The 17,944-nt window shown below is 41.5% G+C and overlaps 1 protein-coding gene across 3 annotated transcripts in view; it reads left to right on the top strand.

Annotated features, from left to right (window-relative positions):
- Positions 1 to 17,944, top strand: part of arb2a (ARB2 cotranscriptional regulator A) — a 146,886-nt gene that overhangs the window by 100,614 nt on the left and 28,328 nt on the right. For all 3 annotated transcript variants that reach the window (XM_069178250.1, XM_069178249.1, XM_069178251.1), the window contains exon 10: positions 1,071 to 1,155. In XM_069178250.1, the coding sequence (XP_069034351.1) occupies positions 1,071 to 1,155 (85 nt within the window). The remainder of the gene's footprint in view (positions 1 to 1,070; positions 1,156 to 17,944) is intronic.

The raw sequence follows: 17,944 nt of genomic DNA, 5'->3' as shown, positions 1-17,944 counted from the left end.
AAGCAGTGATTCAGAAGGACGCCAGCTGCACATTCTAATCTCTTTACATTTTCTCTTTCTTCTATTGAACTTTTATCTTATCTGGACGAACGTCTTCTCTAAGCATTCCTTCTCAGCCTCCCTCTGTCTCCTTCTCCCTTTTCCCTTGTTTTGTTTTTTTTACTAACCTTACAGGCCACGGCATGCCAGTCCACATTGCACAGTCAAAAGGGAAAACACACTTTGATGTGTTGTCATCTGCTGACCCAGAGAATGAAAACTCAAAGCATGGCAAAATGAAGTTGCTTTGTTCTAAGGCACCGATACACTTCATTAATGGCACATCACGTTTAAACCTCTTATGTCTATAATAACCTACAGTAGTACGTAGAAAAGAGAGAGTACCATACAGATAGGACGATGAAGACAGCAAAAACAGATGAAGAGGTCTGCTCTTTCTGACAGTAGCGTTGTCAACCACAGGGGGTTCGAGAGGAGTAGGGGTGTTTGCAGGGGGTTATGGGTCAGCAAGCTGGGCAGACATCCTCCCTGAGGGCACCAACTGATCCACCGTGGTAGAAGGCCTCAGCTCTCCACCACAAACAAACGCCAAGCTGTCTGAGCAACATGTCACAGAGCTTTTAATTGCTTGTTCCTGTCTTTCTCGCCTTCTCTTCCCCCACCTTGCTCATCATTACACACACATCTTTCTCTCTTACTGTCTCTTCCCCTTGTCCTCCCCACCTGTCCCCCTTTTCTTTGTCTCCCCTGCTGTCCTATTTTCACTTTTTTCTATTTCTTTGTCCATGCTTGTTCTTTTTTCTTTTTTTTCTTTCCCATGTGTCTTCAAATTTATTTTAAACAAAGAAAAAAAAATACACATTATCCAAATATAAGACAAACATTTTTATGCCAAACCCCATCCCATATTATATTTTTCTTTGTTTTTTGGGACTAATTATAGAGGATACTGGTCACCACATGTAAATATCTTATATGCTGACCCACCACATGCCAAAAGAAGGCTGTGCGGAAATCATTCACAACCCTTATAGAACTAACGTACTTTTTTTTTCCCCCTCTCCCTTCAGCACTGCTGTAACTGGGTATCGAGTCCAGAGCCCTTGGACACGCTGCTGGATCCCATGCTACCGGACTGCCCTCGAGTCTCTGCAGGTATCAAACAATCTCCAGCAGGAATAACATTATTTCTTAATATCTATGCATTGCCGAATAATTGAGATTTCAGTATCCAAATACAATTATTGTGTAAAGAATTTGACTTTACTAATTTTAAGACAGTTGGACAAGGGTACTCAAGTTGTCCTGCAGACAACAGGCACTATGCCAATGTTAGATAATCCAACTGTTTATTCTATAGTCAGAGGTAATATAGTGAAGAGAACTCACTTGAGAGGGTCAAAAACAGTAATTTAATAATAACTAGAATAATAAAATATAGTTTTGACTAGTGATTTTCACATTCGCAGATACACTGAAAAATCAATGAAATGTTCAAAAACCATGGCTGGTCAAAAATGAGAGTATAGTATAGATCCGTTATGCCAACTCAAGACTGTCACAAAATATGTGCCACTGCAGGTAAGTGAAATGTTATTGATAAATAACAAAAATATACTTAACACTAATACATTCTTCAGCATATGTTGTACCTGAGTATATGTGATCAGCAGTGATTTATAGCAATGATAATGTGCAGATTATCAGAGTTCAGTCGGTGCAGTATGATAATTTTGTGTGTGTGTGTGTGTGTGTGTGTGTGTGTGTGTGTGTGTGTGTGTGCGTGCGTGCGTGCGTGCGTGCGTGCGTGCGTGCGTGTGCACGTGCGCGCAGAACATGCACGAACTTCTGGGTACTGGGTAGATCCTCGAACTTAGTAGGGCTGATTGAGAAGGATCATTGTCAGACAAACTGAGAAACTGAAGCAGCGGCAGATTATCTTGAAACACAAACACAGTGGTTGTTTCACACGCACTGCAGAAATTCTGTGTTTGAGTTCATTTCTATTTTCGTCTTCTTTGTCGCACCCTCTCCCTCTTTCTTTTTCATCATCCACTCTGTCTCCTATATTCATTAATCCTCTCCTGTGGTGTTTGGCTTCCTGTCCTTGTGCCCTCTCTGTGGTTGACTGGCCTTGATGATGTCACGTCCATCATGAGAATGTGTCCTTAATGTAGGATTAGGGATGAAAGCTGTAATCCTCAACATGACCGTTGATAAGAGATGATGATTGCAGTGTTGTGTGAAGAGTGACACACATGCGGGAATGCACGTACAGGCGCACACACAAAGAAACAAAAGGAAAGTCAAGCCTTAAACAGGAAACAAGATATCTGTCGTGAGTATTAAAAACACCTGTTTTTACTCTGTGTATGTTTAAGTATCAGTTGTTACACTTATACACACATACTGTACAGACACACTGGAGCGCTCGCATCCTTGTGTCATCTCTCATTTCCATCATCACTCGGGAGGTGCTGCTTTGGAATTTTATTCTCTTTAAAGCTTCTCAGTGACATCACGGTGAATGTATAGGCCATCTTACACATGCTCCACATGTCAGTGAATAGATCTCTAACACTCCTATCTCATCTCGGCCATTAGAACACCATGTTCCGCACGGAGCTGTGTGGGTGGGTGGCCTTAACATCTACCAGTGAATCAGCTCCTTGAAATGTCATCTACCCTTCAATACAGAACCCATACTGTATTTCCTGTTAAAATGTCAGTTTTTTTACTTTGCGGATTTATGTCTCCTCTCACTAAGTGCTGTCTGTCAAAAGACAGCAGCGATTGGGACAAAATTTCGAGGTCACCTTTTGGCAACTTTTGGCATGCCTAGCATTGTCTAAACACAGACCTGTTTGACACAGCGTCCATCCAAATGCATGCACTATTGACTTGTGCTCTATTGACTTTTGCTACTTTAACCAAGCTGAAAAGATCTGGGTCTCTAGCCTGTTAACAGAGCTGCCAACTCGGCTTGTCTCTGGTCTTTTGGTGGCAGCTTCTGATGTCAAAGGTTGACGCAGTCATCTTTGTGTCCTTGGCAGTCTGGCAGGTTCACAAGCAGCAGCCATTGTGGAGAGAGTCGCAGCAGAGCAACAGAGGTGACGGGGTTGAGAGAAGGTTGAGGGAAGGCTGTCAGGGCATCGTGGCCCAACACTTCAGTCAGCACACATACAGCTCCCAACAGTCACCTCTTCTGCTACCATGACTGCTGTTGTCTGGGTAGCTATGGTGTGTGTGTGTGTGTGTGTGTGTGTGTGTGTGTGTGTGTGTGTGTGTGTGTGTGTGTGTGTGTGTGTGCGTGTGTGCGTGTGTGTGTGTGTGTAGGTGTCGGTAATGGGGGTTGAAGATAAAGCCTCTCGGCAACAGAACACAGACTGGTGAATCCTTGTTGTCATGCATGCACATGTGCGTGCACATATGCAGAGACACACATCACAATGTCAACCACCGCTCTTCTGTGGAGCCAGACTGAGCCAGGCCCACGGCAATACTGCTGCTGTGGCGAATGGCACGTGATCAGACACCACGATGGGAGAATGGGTTAAAGGATGAGTCTCACCAAAGTTTGTGTCTGTTCTTCTTTCTCTACTTATTCTTCTGTCTCTCTTACTTTATCTATACATCTACTTCTTCCCTCCTCTGCCTGCGTCCTGCCTCCTTGTGTGTGTGTGTGTGTGTGTGTGTGTGTGTGTGTGTGTGTGTGTGTGTGTGTGTGTGTGTGTGTGTGTGTGTGTGTGTGTGTGTGTGTGTGTGTGTTTGTGTAGTGGTGATGATTTTCTTCACCATGCTAGTAGAGTCTTGGCAGAAGGGAGTAAGGAGAAGTGGGGGCAGAGCTTGCCTGCTATTTCTAATCATCTGTAAAGCAATGGCACTCTGACGTTAGTGGCAGGACAGCGAGAGAGAGAGAGAGAGAGAGTAACGCATAGTGGGGGTGTCCGCTAACATTTCCATTTCTTGTTTTATATATGATAAAACCTGGATACATTCCCTTCCCATTTGACTGGCTAGTTTCCCTCCCTTTTCATTTTTTTGTCTTAATCTTTTTGGGGGTTTTCCATTCTTCTTCTTTTTTATTTTTTTTCCATCTTTCTGCTAAAAGAATTTGTTCCCCCAAGAAGGTCATTGCTCTGGCGTTTGGCACTGGCCTGGCACACTTGCAGAATTTTATCAGTTAGCAGCACACTGAACACAGGCTAAATATGCAGATAAAGTGGAACCAATCTCCTGCTGGATAGGCTCCCTTTGTGTGTGTGTGTGTGTGTGTGTGTGTGTGTGTGTGTGTGTGTGTGTGTGTCGGGGAGAGGAGGAGAGGGGGGTGGTGTTGCAAGGCTGACAGAAATAAGTTGGTGAGTTGGGTGCTGGTTAAGTGGGGCTGCTGTGGCCTTCCCAAGATATAATCATTCCAAATCCACGCTGCTGTTTAGAGGCCAGGAGAAGGATAAAATATAAAGTAACGAGATGTAGATGGACGAAAAGTCATCAAGAACAGTCCTGTGCCCCGTGTAAAGGATCTTCTGTTTTTGTTGCTTACTTCATTGACTTTTTTGCAGGGAGATGGATGATCGGTTGTTTGATCAGTAAGGCTGCTATTTCAAAGGTGGGAAACCCCCTTTGCTAATAACACACACATACATAAGTACACACACATTGCACACACAACTTCCTCTGGGGTGATTACTCATTGTCCAAGCTGATTATTAATTACAAAGGGAGAGCTTTCTGAAGGTAAACACTGATTAATGGCTAACAAAAGTAAGTTAATGTCTTACCTGTACTTTAATTACCAACCCTGCTCATACAACCATCCCAGCACGAAGCTGTAATTAACCATAATGGACTACAGAATGGGTCTGTCTTTCATTCCCTTACACAGCATATACTGTATATGCTACTGTCCATAATTTCTGATGTCCCCACCCTTCTCTCTTTCCTGTTTTTCCATAATTAAAAATGCGGATTTTGTTGAAAGAATTTCTTGATTTTTATATCTAGAATGAGATAGCAGGCAGTGGGCTGGAATAGTGATGCAATATTGGTACAGAAATGAGAAATATTTTTTTCCGCAATGACATGGGAGGTCACTTTGCCTTTCTTCTTTACCGAAGGCCTATATGTCTGTGAATGAATGTTAATGTACCACGACATCATAGAGACAAAAAAGAGTGCCTTAAAATAGAAAGCAGGCAGGCTGACACCCCCAGTGTCATGCTACTACCTCGGATGGGTTTTATCCCACTGTAGGTCTGAGTTGACTGTAATCCTCACCTCCCCAAACAACGCATTGCTGACAGTGAAACACCTCTAGCTGTGTGCACCTCTTCACCACACACATACACACACACACACACACACGGTCTGATTGATGTTTTTTGTGGCTTAATTCTTTAAGAGGAAACCCAGGCCCACTCAAATGAACCTCACCCCCTCCAACCACTGTTTTTTCAGCTTGGTGAGGTGGAAGTCCACTGCCTCGATGGAAGACCACATGCAAATGTGTGTGTGCTTGTGTCTGTATTTTCACATATGTATTTCAGTGTTTTCTTAGCCTGACCGGCACATGTTGTGCTAGTGTTGCAGGAAATAAACTCTGGTGAACCCGACCCAGACCTCTGACCTGGATTCACTGAGGCTAGATTAGGCTATTGTCTGGGTCACATTTGTGACAGACTGAATCGTAATGATGTGGAAAACGCTGATGCCATTGACTCTTGGATTGTTGTGTCTATCAGAAAGTAGTAATAAAGTGGCCCTGATTTCTGAAATAGAATAACACTTTGATTTGATTTGTGATCATATTTTGATATCATAAACTCGCTCAAATGATCAAAATACCAATTTACAAGCCTATAATCCTGAGTAAGAGACAGACTTTACTCGGTGATGATTGGGCTGTTTGCAGAAGTTGTCTCAGCAACGAGTGATTGGTGTGGAGAGACTGCATATTAAAGCAGTTCAGAGATTTTGTTTGTCTCGTCCCCTTTTTTTTATGGAGTTGTTTAATTTGTAGTTCACACAATTTTTATAATAACAAAAGCTTGAAATGTCAAACTTAAGGTTTAGGTAGACAATGAGAGCACTTTGGCTATGGATCATACTCTGTTAACATGCTCAAAGCAATTGAACCTGTTTTGACAGGATAACAAGTACAGTACAATGATTAGAATAAGACAGCCCAAGAGTAGCTCTGAGTCATGCAATCCTGGTGTTCAGGTGATCTGTCTTGATCCGAATTTTGTTTTACAGGTATTAAAATCAACATTTGGGGCATCCATGGTATGTTACAGCAAGGAAAAAAGACCTTGTTAGTGTCCCTGATAATTATGTTTTCATTTTTACGTTCAACAAGTCAAAATGAAGGTTATGCAATTTAACTACAGTTCTTTTAGCACACAGAACTTTTCTCTTTACTGATTTGACCAATAAGCATTACCTGCTATTTCCTCACAGCACTTCTTATATACATTGCTGCCATACTCTAACTAGGTATCCACAAAAAAGATTTTGGACCTGGATATGCTACATAAAGCAGATGAGGAGGTTGAACTTCACTGGTTCACCAGTAGGTCAGTCATTACAAACTTATAGTGTGCAGCCAAACATTGCTCAAAACCACTGTATTTTAAATCCTAATGGAGATCCCAACCATTTAAAATATGTCTGAATTTTTGGGGAATTTGTGCAAATGTAGTATGTCGGCATTTGATAGAATGGTGCTGCCATAAAAACATGGCCAACAGTCTTGAGGGGAAAGTTTCCGCAATGGCTCAGGAGGAAAAAAAGTCTAAATGTAGATGCCACTTATCTTTTGATAGTACATTTCTTGACATGAGTGCCAGACTATAGGATAATGGGAACATGAGAGAGCAAACGTACCGTTTTTTTCTATATGGTGAAGTATCTGTGAAACAGAACACTAAGAATGCCACACTCTTTTGTGGCAATATGTATTGCAATGTATTTAACTCTTAGCTGCCTTGGCTGGAGTGGTACCATGGCTCATTATCAAGAGTCTGGTGTATAAGAGATAAACAGATGATACAGTGCATCCAGAAAGTATTCACAGCGCTTCACTTTTTCCACATTTTTTTGTTATAGCCTTATTCCAAAATGGATTAAATTAATTTTTTTCCTCAAAATTCTATACACAATACCCCATAATTATAATGTGAAAAAACATTTTGGGAAATTTTTGCAAATCTATTAAAAATTTTAAAAAATCACATGTAAATAAGTATTCACAGCCTTTGCCATGACACTCCAAATTGAGCTCAGGTGCATCCTGTTTCCACTGATCATCCTTGAGATGTTTCTACAACTGGATTGGAGTCCACCTGTGGTAAATTCAGTTGATTGGACATGATTTGGAAAAGCACACACCTGTCTATATAAGGTCCCACAGTTGACAGTGCATGTCAGAGCACAAACCAAACCATGAAGTTCAAGGAATTGTCTGCAGACCTCCGAGACAGGATCGTATTGAGGCACAGATCTGGGGAAGGGTGCAGAAACATTTCTGCAGCATTGAAGGTTCCAATGAGCACAGTGGCCTCCATCATCCGTAAATGGAAGAAGTTCGGAACCACCAGGACTCTTCCTAGAGTTGGCCGCCCGTCCAAACTGAGCGATCGGGGGAGAAGGGCCTTAGTCAGGGAGGTGACCAAGAACCCGATGGTCACTCTGACAGAGCTCCAGCGTTGCTCTGTGAAGAGAGAAGAACCTTCCAGAAGGACAACCATCTCTGCAGCACTCCACCAAGCAGGCCTGTATGGTAGAGTGGCCAGACGGAAGCCACTCCTCAGTAAAAGGCACGTGACAGCCCACCTGGAGTTTACCAAAAGGCACCTGAAGGACTCTCAGACCATGAGAAACTAAATTCTCTGGTCTGATGAAACAAAGATTGAACTCTTTGGCCTGAATGCCAATCGTCATGTCTGGAGGAAACCAGGCACCGCTCATCACCTGGCCAATACCATCTCTACGGTGAAGCATGGTGGTGGCAGCATCATATTGTGGGGATGTTTTTAAGTGGCAGGAACTGGGAGACTAGTCAGGATCAAGGGAAAGATGAATGCAGTAATGTACAGAGACATCCTTGATGAAAACCTGCTCCAGAGCGCTCTGGACCTCAGACTGGGGCGAAGGTTCATCTTCCAACAGGACAACGACCCGAAGCACACAGCCAAGATAACAAAGGAGTGGCTTCGGGACAACTCTGTGAATGCCCTTTGAGTGCCCAGCCAGAGCCCAGACTTGAACCCGATTGAACATCTCTGGAGAGATCTGAAAATGTCTGTGCACCGACGCTCCCCATCCAACCTGATGGAGCTTGAGAGGTCCTGCAAAGCAGAATGGGAGAAACTGCCTAAAAATAGGTGTGCCAAGCTTATAGCATCATACTCAAAAAGACTTGAGGCTGTAATTGCTGTCAAAGGTGCTTCAACAAAGTATTGAGCAAAGGCTGTGAATACTTATGGATGTTATATTTTCGTTCTTTATTTTTAATAGATTTGCAAAAATTTTAAACAAACTTTTTTCACTTTGTCATTATGGGGTATTGTGTGTAGAATTTTGAGGGAAAAACTTAATTTAATCCAATTTGGAATAAGGCTGTAACATAACAAAATGTGGAAAAAGTGAAGCGCTGTGAATACTTTCCGGATGCACTGTATGAGCAAAGGAGAGTGTTGACTCTATAGACTATCTTCCCTCTTAACTTTTGTTTTATTTGACTTCTTTCTAATTCTGTGGATTTCTTTATACCTGATTTGGAGTCATTGAAATGAGACAGGTAAGGGCATTAAACCACTTCTAAAGCTTTGAGTGTTCCCAGAAACACAGTTGTGTCAATAATTGTGAAAAGGAAGAAGTTTGTAACCATAAGGGCTCCTCATAGAGTTGACCAACCGTATTTTTAACAGAGCTTCAGAAGTCCTCTCCAGAGCTGGGAAAACCTGCTAGAAGGACAACCATCTCAGCAGCACTTCATCAGTTAGGCTGTTATGGGAGAGCAGCTGGACCAAAGCCATTCTTGAGTAAAAGGCATATGATAGCCTGTTTGGAGTATACCAAACAACATTTAAGGGAGTCTAGGAATCATGCAGTAAAAGAGTCTTTGGTCTAATGAGACAAAATTTGAACTCTTTGGGCAGAACTCCAAAAATTGCTCATCTACTCAACACCTGGCTAATACCATCCCTACAGTGAAGCACAGTGGTGGTAGTATCATGTTTTGGGGGTGCTTCTTGGTGGCAGGGACAGCGAATGTAGCAGCGATGAATGCAGCCAGTTGTGCAAACCTTGTAGCAACTTATCTATGAAGACTTAAAGCTTTAACCACTGCCAAGGGGGCTTCTACAAATTACTGAAATAAAGATCTGAATACTTTTGCAAATTAGTGATTTCTGTTTTTGATTTTTAACAAATTTGGAAACATTTTCCAAAACCATGTTTTTCCTGTGATACTGAGTGTAAATCGATGGGGAAAACACCAATTTTATTCATTTAAAATAAGCTCTACAATAGCATAAAGTGTGCAAAAGTGGGTGGTTTTCACCCTGAAATTAATAACACTTTTGACTGATTAGAGACTGGCCTGTTAAACGCAGGAGCGCAGTAGTAAAGTATTTCTGGTTGGTCAAGTTGTTTTTGAGTGTGTAAAAAATCAACAGAGAATATACACTTGTTATTGTTAAAATTGGTTCCATTATTTAATTGGAAAACACCAAAGCTTAGACAAAACAATGAAATATAGGTTTGTGAATTAGAATGCTGTTGCCCACTTACTTGTTAGAGTAGGTAAACATGTATATATGTGCTTGTAACATGCGCATCTACTGTATGGTGACAAGATCTAAAGTGAGATTTATAGTCACATCTCATATGCAGAGCCCTTAAACAGTTTAAGCTTTTGTGATTATGCTAACTGGTAGCGTGTCTGGAAAGCTCAGTCTATGGTCTTCAGTTCACCCCTGCACTAGGTAAACTCTATCCAGAAGGCATTTTATCCTCTCCTCCCTACTCATACTCTACCCATCATCCCGGGGAAAAGAAGAAAGGAGAGAGACAAAAAGGGAAAGAGCCTGGCATGCATAAATGAAAGTTCAACAAGGTTCAATGAAACACTTATACAATTTGCTGCAATATAGTGGGGTTTTATAATCTCATTATCATCTTAGTGCCAGATTTGCCCATGAGGGCCGTTCTGTATTCACTCTTATTAGCTCCTCAGATTTGTCCATTTGTCCTTCTGCAACTCGCCTTGCAGCCAATCACCGGGACAGAATCTCTAATAAATACCCCCTCCTTCTTGTTTTATCTCCACTTTTTTATTTTTTTTTTCTCTTACCATACCTCCTACAGCTTTATTTATGATTTATTTTTTTTTACTTGAAGTTGCCATTGGGCACACACCAAGCATGATGCTGATAATAACTGTATTGAATTTCTTTCGAGTAATTTATTTTTAAACACATCTGTATCTACAGTATACAGTATCCAAGCTTTTATATTTTATGCATTTTTACGTAAATCCTAATGTGTGCCACAAAGACACACTTGTACACCCATATACAAGTAGCAAGCTGCACATGACTTCTATCTCTTGACATTTTGGCTGAACGACAACAATGTGGTTGCACATTACAGTGTGTTTGTTTACTTCTATCGTGTTTTTAATCTTCTTTCGCTATCAAGGCTCTTTCCCCAGAGTATTCTGGGTCGGATGGGGGCGCTAATGTTCAGGGTACAGTACAGCAGGCCACAGGCTGCTTTTGAACACCCAAGCCTCTTAGCTGCTGTGGGTAGAGTCCATCCCTTGCTTAGAGGGCATCCCCAGATTAGTGCTTCACGGACATGGATCCCATTTGCCCATATGGCCTCTTCTCATTGAGTCGATATAGGCTCTAATCCACCCAGCCTTTACCCCTGACCTCGACATGTGGCAAACTACTTCGAAAAAAGAACACACAAACCATGCATGTACAACCTTTGATGGCTGCTGCATCATCGGCATCAAGTGCAAAGGTCAGGATAAATAAATCATTGCCACTGTATTCCTGATTTTTTTTTTTAGACTGTATGGGATTCTAGATAGTTTTTGGGTTGGGATTTGGTCAAAAAGTGGGAAATACCATAAGAACATGCTGGGTTCTAAAAATGTACCGTTTTAGGTGCACACCGTGGTGTAGAATTAATCCAATAAGCCCCAGAAGGGCATGGCAAATCCTAACCATTACTAGCATTATAACTCTTAGCAGTCACCTTCAACTCAGTCTCTCAGTATCACTGCTCTCATTAACAAAGCACAAGTTGCCATCCAGCATTTGTTACCTGTGTAGCAATCCCACTATGGTGATACTTCTTATCCTTTTTGGCAATGACTATGTCAGCGAGAAGATGAGAGGATAACCAACCCAAACAGGAAAACCGCATTGTGGCATTGTGGCTCCACATTGCTTGAATTTTTTTTTCAAATATATATTTATTTTTATCCTTTGTGCATGCATTACTTCTAATATACAGTTTTCTAAATATTGTAAATGTTTTAATGATAAAGTAGGTCAGTCTATTGAGTAATCATATAAGTGTGTCACCATAAAACCTTGTATGTTCACCATGCAAAAAAAAGAACAAAAAAAAACATTTAGGATCATGAATATGACTATAATTTGCATGTAAACAAAGTTTCTACTTGAAATACCAAAGTAGGAGGACAAACCCACAAATACTAATGGTTGCGTTAGTTTAGTTTTTGTTTTGTATCCTGCTAACACTGGTTGGATTTTACTTTTATCATAGATTTTGTTCTTGTCTTTGTGGTCAGAAATAGATTTGGTGTGGGTCAATCTGTGTTTAAAAGAGGCCCTTTTATACATGTCCATCTATTGTAAAAGTAATTCCTTTGGGAAAAAACCCCAGGCTTGTGACTGCTCTGAACTAAGTTCGTTATCAGCCAAAGTCTGCTTGTCAATGATTTCTTTATATGGTCACTTCCAGATCTGATTTTGGCTCAAACAGTAATGGGTTGATTTGAGAAGTTACCATCTCCAATGAAGATTGAGAAATTTTTTTCATTGATTAACAGTTTTCTTTTGGTACGTCTACACCGGCAAGAGGATGAAGCGTGGGACAAAGGCACTGGGTGCTGCCACTCAGCAGGCTTCCTGAAAATTGGCCAATCAGAAGAAGGACGACTTTTACTGAGGGAGGCCTTAAAGACACGGCAGGATGACCTGTTTCAGACAGGATGACCTGTGGGGCTGCATAAAAAGCTAGAATACATAAAGATAAATAAGTTTGTTCTTTTTATCTGGGAATCATGCAAAGGTACTCTACTTACATCCCAGAGTTTTAAACAAAGAAATAATTGAAAATTAGTATAATAGTTGCCCTTTAAGTACCATCTCCTTATTTACCTGCCGTTATCAACAATTTGCAATTGACCCAAAACTACAGGTGCAGTTACAATATTGAGTTCAAAACTGAACTTAGTTGCTCCTCACTTTTAATTTGATTTTATGATTGTGGCTTCCAGTAACCTACTCGAATTTGATGCAACTTTTTTGTTATTCCACAGATTTTTCTGTTGTGCTTTCTTGGGCTTGTTATACATTTCTTAAATTAATCTTCTTAAATTAACCTTTTTTAGTTGATATCCAACATCTGGAAAAGCCTTTTTGATATATTGTGGCAGCACTTATATTGCCTCTCTTTTCCTCTACACAATTAGATTATAATTAAATGCACATTTAATTTGATTGTTGTGAATTTAAAAAGGAAGAACAAACCTGGATGCAGTGAGATTATATTTGAAATGTACATAATTGCCAAAAAGATGATTAAAAAAAATCATCCTTGAAAGTCCTTGAGTCATAATCAGCCTCAAATTACAATGTTTATTGTCTTTTTGGCTCAGAAAAGAAAATTAAATCTTATTTATATAATTATGTAAACAAAAGTGATGGTAGATTTCATGACCAGCCAGGTTGTGAGTGTGCAGCAGTGACCTTGAATCCTCTTCTGCGCTCCATGTTGACAGATAAAAACTTTATTAACCAGGCATCTCTAGGACAGGAGACAAACCGCCCGTGAAACCAGTGTATGCTAGTATTAAAGAAATATGCCAATTAGAGGATGATTTTTTTTTCCAATGAAAGCACCAAAGAGAAGAAAGGGGTAATAAACACAGCTTGTTTGTGGCCTAGGAAGCAGCAATTATAAAGTGCTCGGAGAGTTGTTGTGCTTATCGTGCCTGGGAGTAATGAGATAGGCTGTGCTGATCCCTCAGTGATGCTATGGCTCCTAATCCTCAACCCTCTTTTCCTGCTTCTCTTGTTTATCCACCAACATCCTCTGACCGTCGCTGGCCTGTCACTGCTCCGGGTAGCACCAAATGACCTTTGACCTGTATGTCAGCTGACTTTCCAGCTTTGAAAATGGTCTGGCACCGAGTCAAAACAACAAAGTAATAAATGAGTCGTAAAGAACACTGTACTATTTTTCTCGTTGTGCAACTTAGTTGTTTATTTTACCACCAAACCAGTACCTTTGTAAACAATTGCCTTGATTTTGATATGGTCATACTGGCCATTTATACTATATATAATGTTGGTCTCCCTTAGTCTTCATTTTCTTATTCCCCTATTTGTCTTAAGAGGTCTCTTACATTGAGATAACTGATATGTGTATTAGTAGCCAAAGAAACACATTTTGGGATATGCATATTCTGTCTATATCATATCTGGAATTTAAGTTTTGGCCACTCGTGTTGTCATATATTTTTTTGTTTATGTCATGTCAGTCACTTTCTTTTTGTCCTTTCACTCTAAAACTTAAAGGTTAATTCTCCTAAGGCCCTTTGATCATGTGATCTGTGACAAGTTACGTGGAACAATGCAGTTTTGTGGTTTGGATCTTAATTCTTGGGTGGGGATATGTGTGCACACGTTCCTGAACATACAGAAAGTCACTTACACTTGTATGTCCTCCCAAGACGAAAAATGCAGTGTGTGTACAGCCATGTTATCAGGGTGACCTACAGACAGACTGGCTATCACCTCTGTGAGCCTCTCAGGGCTAAACTACACAGCCAGCGGAAAAACACTGCTCCTGCCTTCTCCCTGCTCCTGCGTGTGTGTGCTGGTCAGGCAGTAGGTTCACCTACTGCCGGGCACACCTCCTATCTAATCAACATAGACAGGCCACTTATCCACATACGCACACACACCAAAAACTGCATGTACACTCACAGATTCACATGCACACAGACATGCTCATAGATAGGCCTACACATGTAGACACACTTGGTGATAAACTGGCATAGACACACACACCACACATATACACTCTCATGCTGATAATCACAGGAAAACTTACATGGATCTGGGTTCACTCTGGATTTCCAGATATGACGAGCTGTTTTAGTACGATGTCGGAGTGGCCCAGAGGGCAGAGAAGGGGGTCTAGAGCAAAGTGGTAAACATGCAGATCAGGTAGCAGAGGTCGCCACAAGGTTGGACAGGCGGGCCTTGGGGCCAAAAGAAAATAAATTGGGCCTCCTTATTATAAAGGACAGTCCCCTTGCCTATCCTTGATTCCAAGTCTAAGCAGCTATGTGGTTGTGACCCTCCTTCCAACCTCCATTTTTTTTTCTCTTGATATCTACTCTTCACAATGTAAGGGATGGGGTCAGTATTCTGAGGCAGAAATTCCAAATCCATCTTTGGTGCCATTTTAATCCCCTTTTGTTTGGCTTCTGAAAGGCTTTTTGCTTTCAGAGTGCATGCCAGCTGACCTTCTGATGTTACACAGTGCAGCTACCCTTTGCCCCCAACTTTGCCCTCTGAACAACATGTGGGCAGAAAACAAAATCCTAAACAAAAGAACTGGATTGCCAGAGGAGAAGAAAGGTGGGGGCTTGCACTTCGTGTCTGAAACACTTCATGAGTGCTAAGTGAGGTTGGCACCAGCTGTTGGAGCAGAGTCGAGGAGAATCCGGGGGGAAGTGAATTGCGTTTGGCACCAGGCGGCTATCAGGTAGTAATTAGTATAGCTAACATCCCAGATGAAGGAGTCAAGTCTAGGTCAGGGCAAAAAACTTCAAGGGTCTTAGTAGGTAAGGGTTGGAGGCCAAGCCATGCCCCCTCCCCTCCATGAATATAAATTCATGCTGTGCCTGCTCAGATTTGCTGAAATCTGTATTTACCTTTGACCTTAAGGTGTCGCAGCCAGTCACATGTCAGCCTGGCTCCTGCGGACCAAGCTGAATGTGATTGTCTTAGTAGTTCCTACTCAAGACCTGCCTAACCCTACCCAACTCAGAGATTTTGTCTTACACACGATGAGGCTTTTGACATAGATGTTACCTTACAGCTTAAACCCATGCTTGGCATTCCAGCCCTGCTCTGGCTCCAGGATCAACCTTTTTCTATCACAGACAGGCCCTTGAACCAATCAACAGAGAAATGAATGCATGTATGGATGGATAAACTGGTGAATGAGAGTAATTGATTGTTTTGAATCACTTTCTGGAAATTACAATGTAATCTCTTTCATATATGGCAAAGATGGTGTGAAATTTCTGTATAAGTATACAGTATGTGTGTGTATAGAAGGGTGTCGAGGTCACTGTGCATTCATTCCTGGTAAAAGACCTCTAATCCTCAAATGCATCCATAATCTCTTTTAATACATTGAATGTTAGTCGACAAATCACATGATAATGAAGTGATATAAAAATGTTTCTTTCAAATGACAGGGTACACCAAGGATTTAACCCATGGGTCTAATCATAGTTGACACTCAGTACTTGTTATGTTGACCATGTCAGAAGGTTTATGTCTGCTGTTGGCCTGTAACCTTCACATAACAGGGGCAACCAACCATCTAAAATAGCCACCAGCCCTTCAGAGACATAGAAACAGACTTTAGTTTATCATCAAATAACACTGAACATGCAAACTGTGTTTTTTGTGGTCTAATAACATAAGCAATACAAATGAGCATAAATTAGAATGCATAATACACTTGCTTTTAGATTTTATATTTCCTAAATAGTAATCAGGGATTTCTCTGTGTTCCTATGTATCAAATACTTTCCTCTGAATAACTTCAGTCTCTGAGGAATTAAGATAAACAAGGTTCTACGGCAAAAAAAATAAAATAAGGGTTGAACTATGTGAACTTTGGTGCATTTCATTTATCCGGTGTGCTATTTATGGTGCTTTTCATCTCTTGAATCCTGGCCTAGTTTCTGTATCTTGTTTTTGGAAAACATGAGCTAAGCTGCAGTGCACAAACCAGACAGCCATTAGATCGCTGCACTGTATGCCTGACCTCTGACCAGCTAAGCCTGCCCCGCCCTCTGGTAAACCCTTCACCCTGCCCTCCCCACACCTGCCCGCCTCATGCCGTGCCCCATCCCCATCCCTTCTTGGAAATGATATTATGATGTTTGGATCACCCTCCATGTCTTCCTCCATACTGTAATCCTATTTGCTCTGTCATGTGTTGGTGTTCACAGATGGTGTGTGTGTGTGTGTGTGTGTGTGTGTGTGTGTGTGTGTGTGTGTGTGTGTGTGTGTGTGTGTGTGTGTGTGAGTGTGTGTGTGTGTGTGTGTGTGTGTGTGTGTGTGTGTGTGAGTGAGTGTGTGTGCATGTGTGTGACACCCAGCTCACTTACAGCTGTTTGGAGCTCATTGGCCCCATTGTCTTTCCCACACATCCCAGAGAGGGTGGTCCTGCACAAACACACACGTATGTATCCAATCATCCATAGGGGTGTTAAATTATAGATAATTCTATATGATATTTTGGGTGAGATGGCTGTCACGCCTAAAGTTTACCCTGTTGGCCTCTACTTTCCCCTTCAGTGATCTCCCTTCATTCTACCATCCCTTCACTTATCGTAATGAAAATGTTAAGCTGAATGACTGAATAAGTGCAAAAAGGGGTAGGAGGGTGTAGTGTGGGGGATGTTAGGGTGCAGGTGGGAGGCAGCGAGCGCCCACCCATTGTTGAGTTTCAGGCAAAAGAAGAGAGGGAAAGCGCAGCAGGGTGAGAGGTTCTTGGCAGCAGTCCAACAGTTGGCGTCTCGGTGTCCACATTTAGTTCCAGCTGAGTGCCCACAGTGGGCATGACTGTGCTGCCTTCACTCTGACCTCTCGACCGAGGACCACTGCCTGCCTGTATCCACCACCCCTTTTGATTTATCCCTTTCTTCTCCTTCTAACCCCCTCCTCCGCTTTGTATTTCGGAAATGGCTTTGCAACAGCCAAAACAGTGACGTTTTGGAATTGATTTGTCAAAGCAGTGGGAAAGGTTTGTGATTAGACAACCAGTGGGATGCCTTTTGGGCTTTGGTTTTTAAATACAGTGCAATCTATCATTCACCTCTTGATCAAAACAAAAATCTTAAAACAATATTGTTTTTGCTGATGTTCAAAATAAACTACAAGTGGCTTTGTGTAATTAATTTGTTTCTGTCAAATATCCAAGGATTGCGTTCAACAAAAGAAAAAAATTAGTTTTTGCTGTCATGTGAGAGGTTTTCCTTTCTTCCTTTCCGAGTGCCATTTGTAGATAAGAAAGTAATTGAGGTTTGAATAGATAATCAAGAGGATATACCAGTATATATGTGAAAAAGCAGTTCAGACACACATTAACATCGAAGGGAAACATTTTTATGAGCATTTTTTTGATCCTGGTTTAAACCTTTTTTCCATTCCATTACGTAGACATTTACACCAGAATGTGCAAAAAGCTGTTTCGTCAAATAAAGGTGCAATATTTTTTATTTTCTGACTGAAAGGCAGTGAAAGACGCACTGAGCAGGGATCAGATGGTGTTTCTTGTTGTACAGCCTCCTTCCCCTATACTTGAGGAATCTCTCTCAAGGCGGTGCCCTTGACACTGACTCAGAGAATGTTAGTGTTGG

Source organism: Embiotoca jacksoni, unplaced genomic scaffold (assembly GCF_022577435.1).
Source record: "Embiotoca jacksoni isolate LCO1_2020_lvr unplaced genomic scaffold, fEmbJac1.0.p SCAF_8, whole genome shotgun sequence".
NCBI lineage: Eukaryota > Metazoa > Chordata > Actinopteri > Embiotocidae > Embiotoca > Embiotoca jacksoni.
This window is presented reverse-complemented; position numbering and strand designations above follow the sequence as displayed.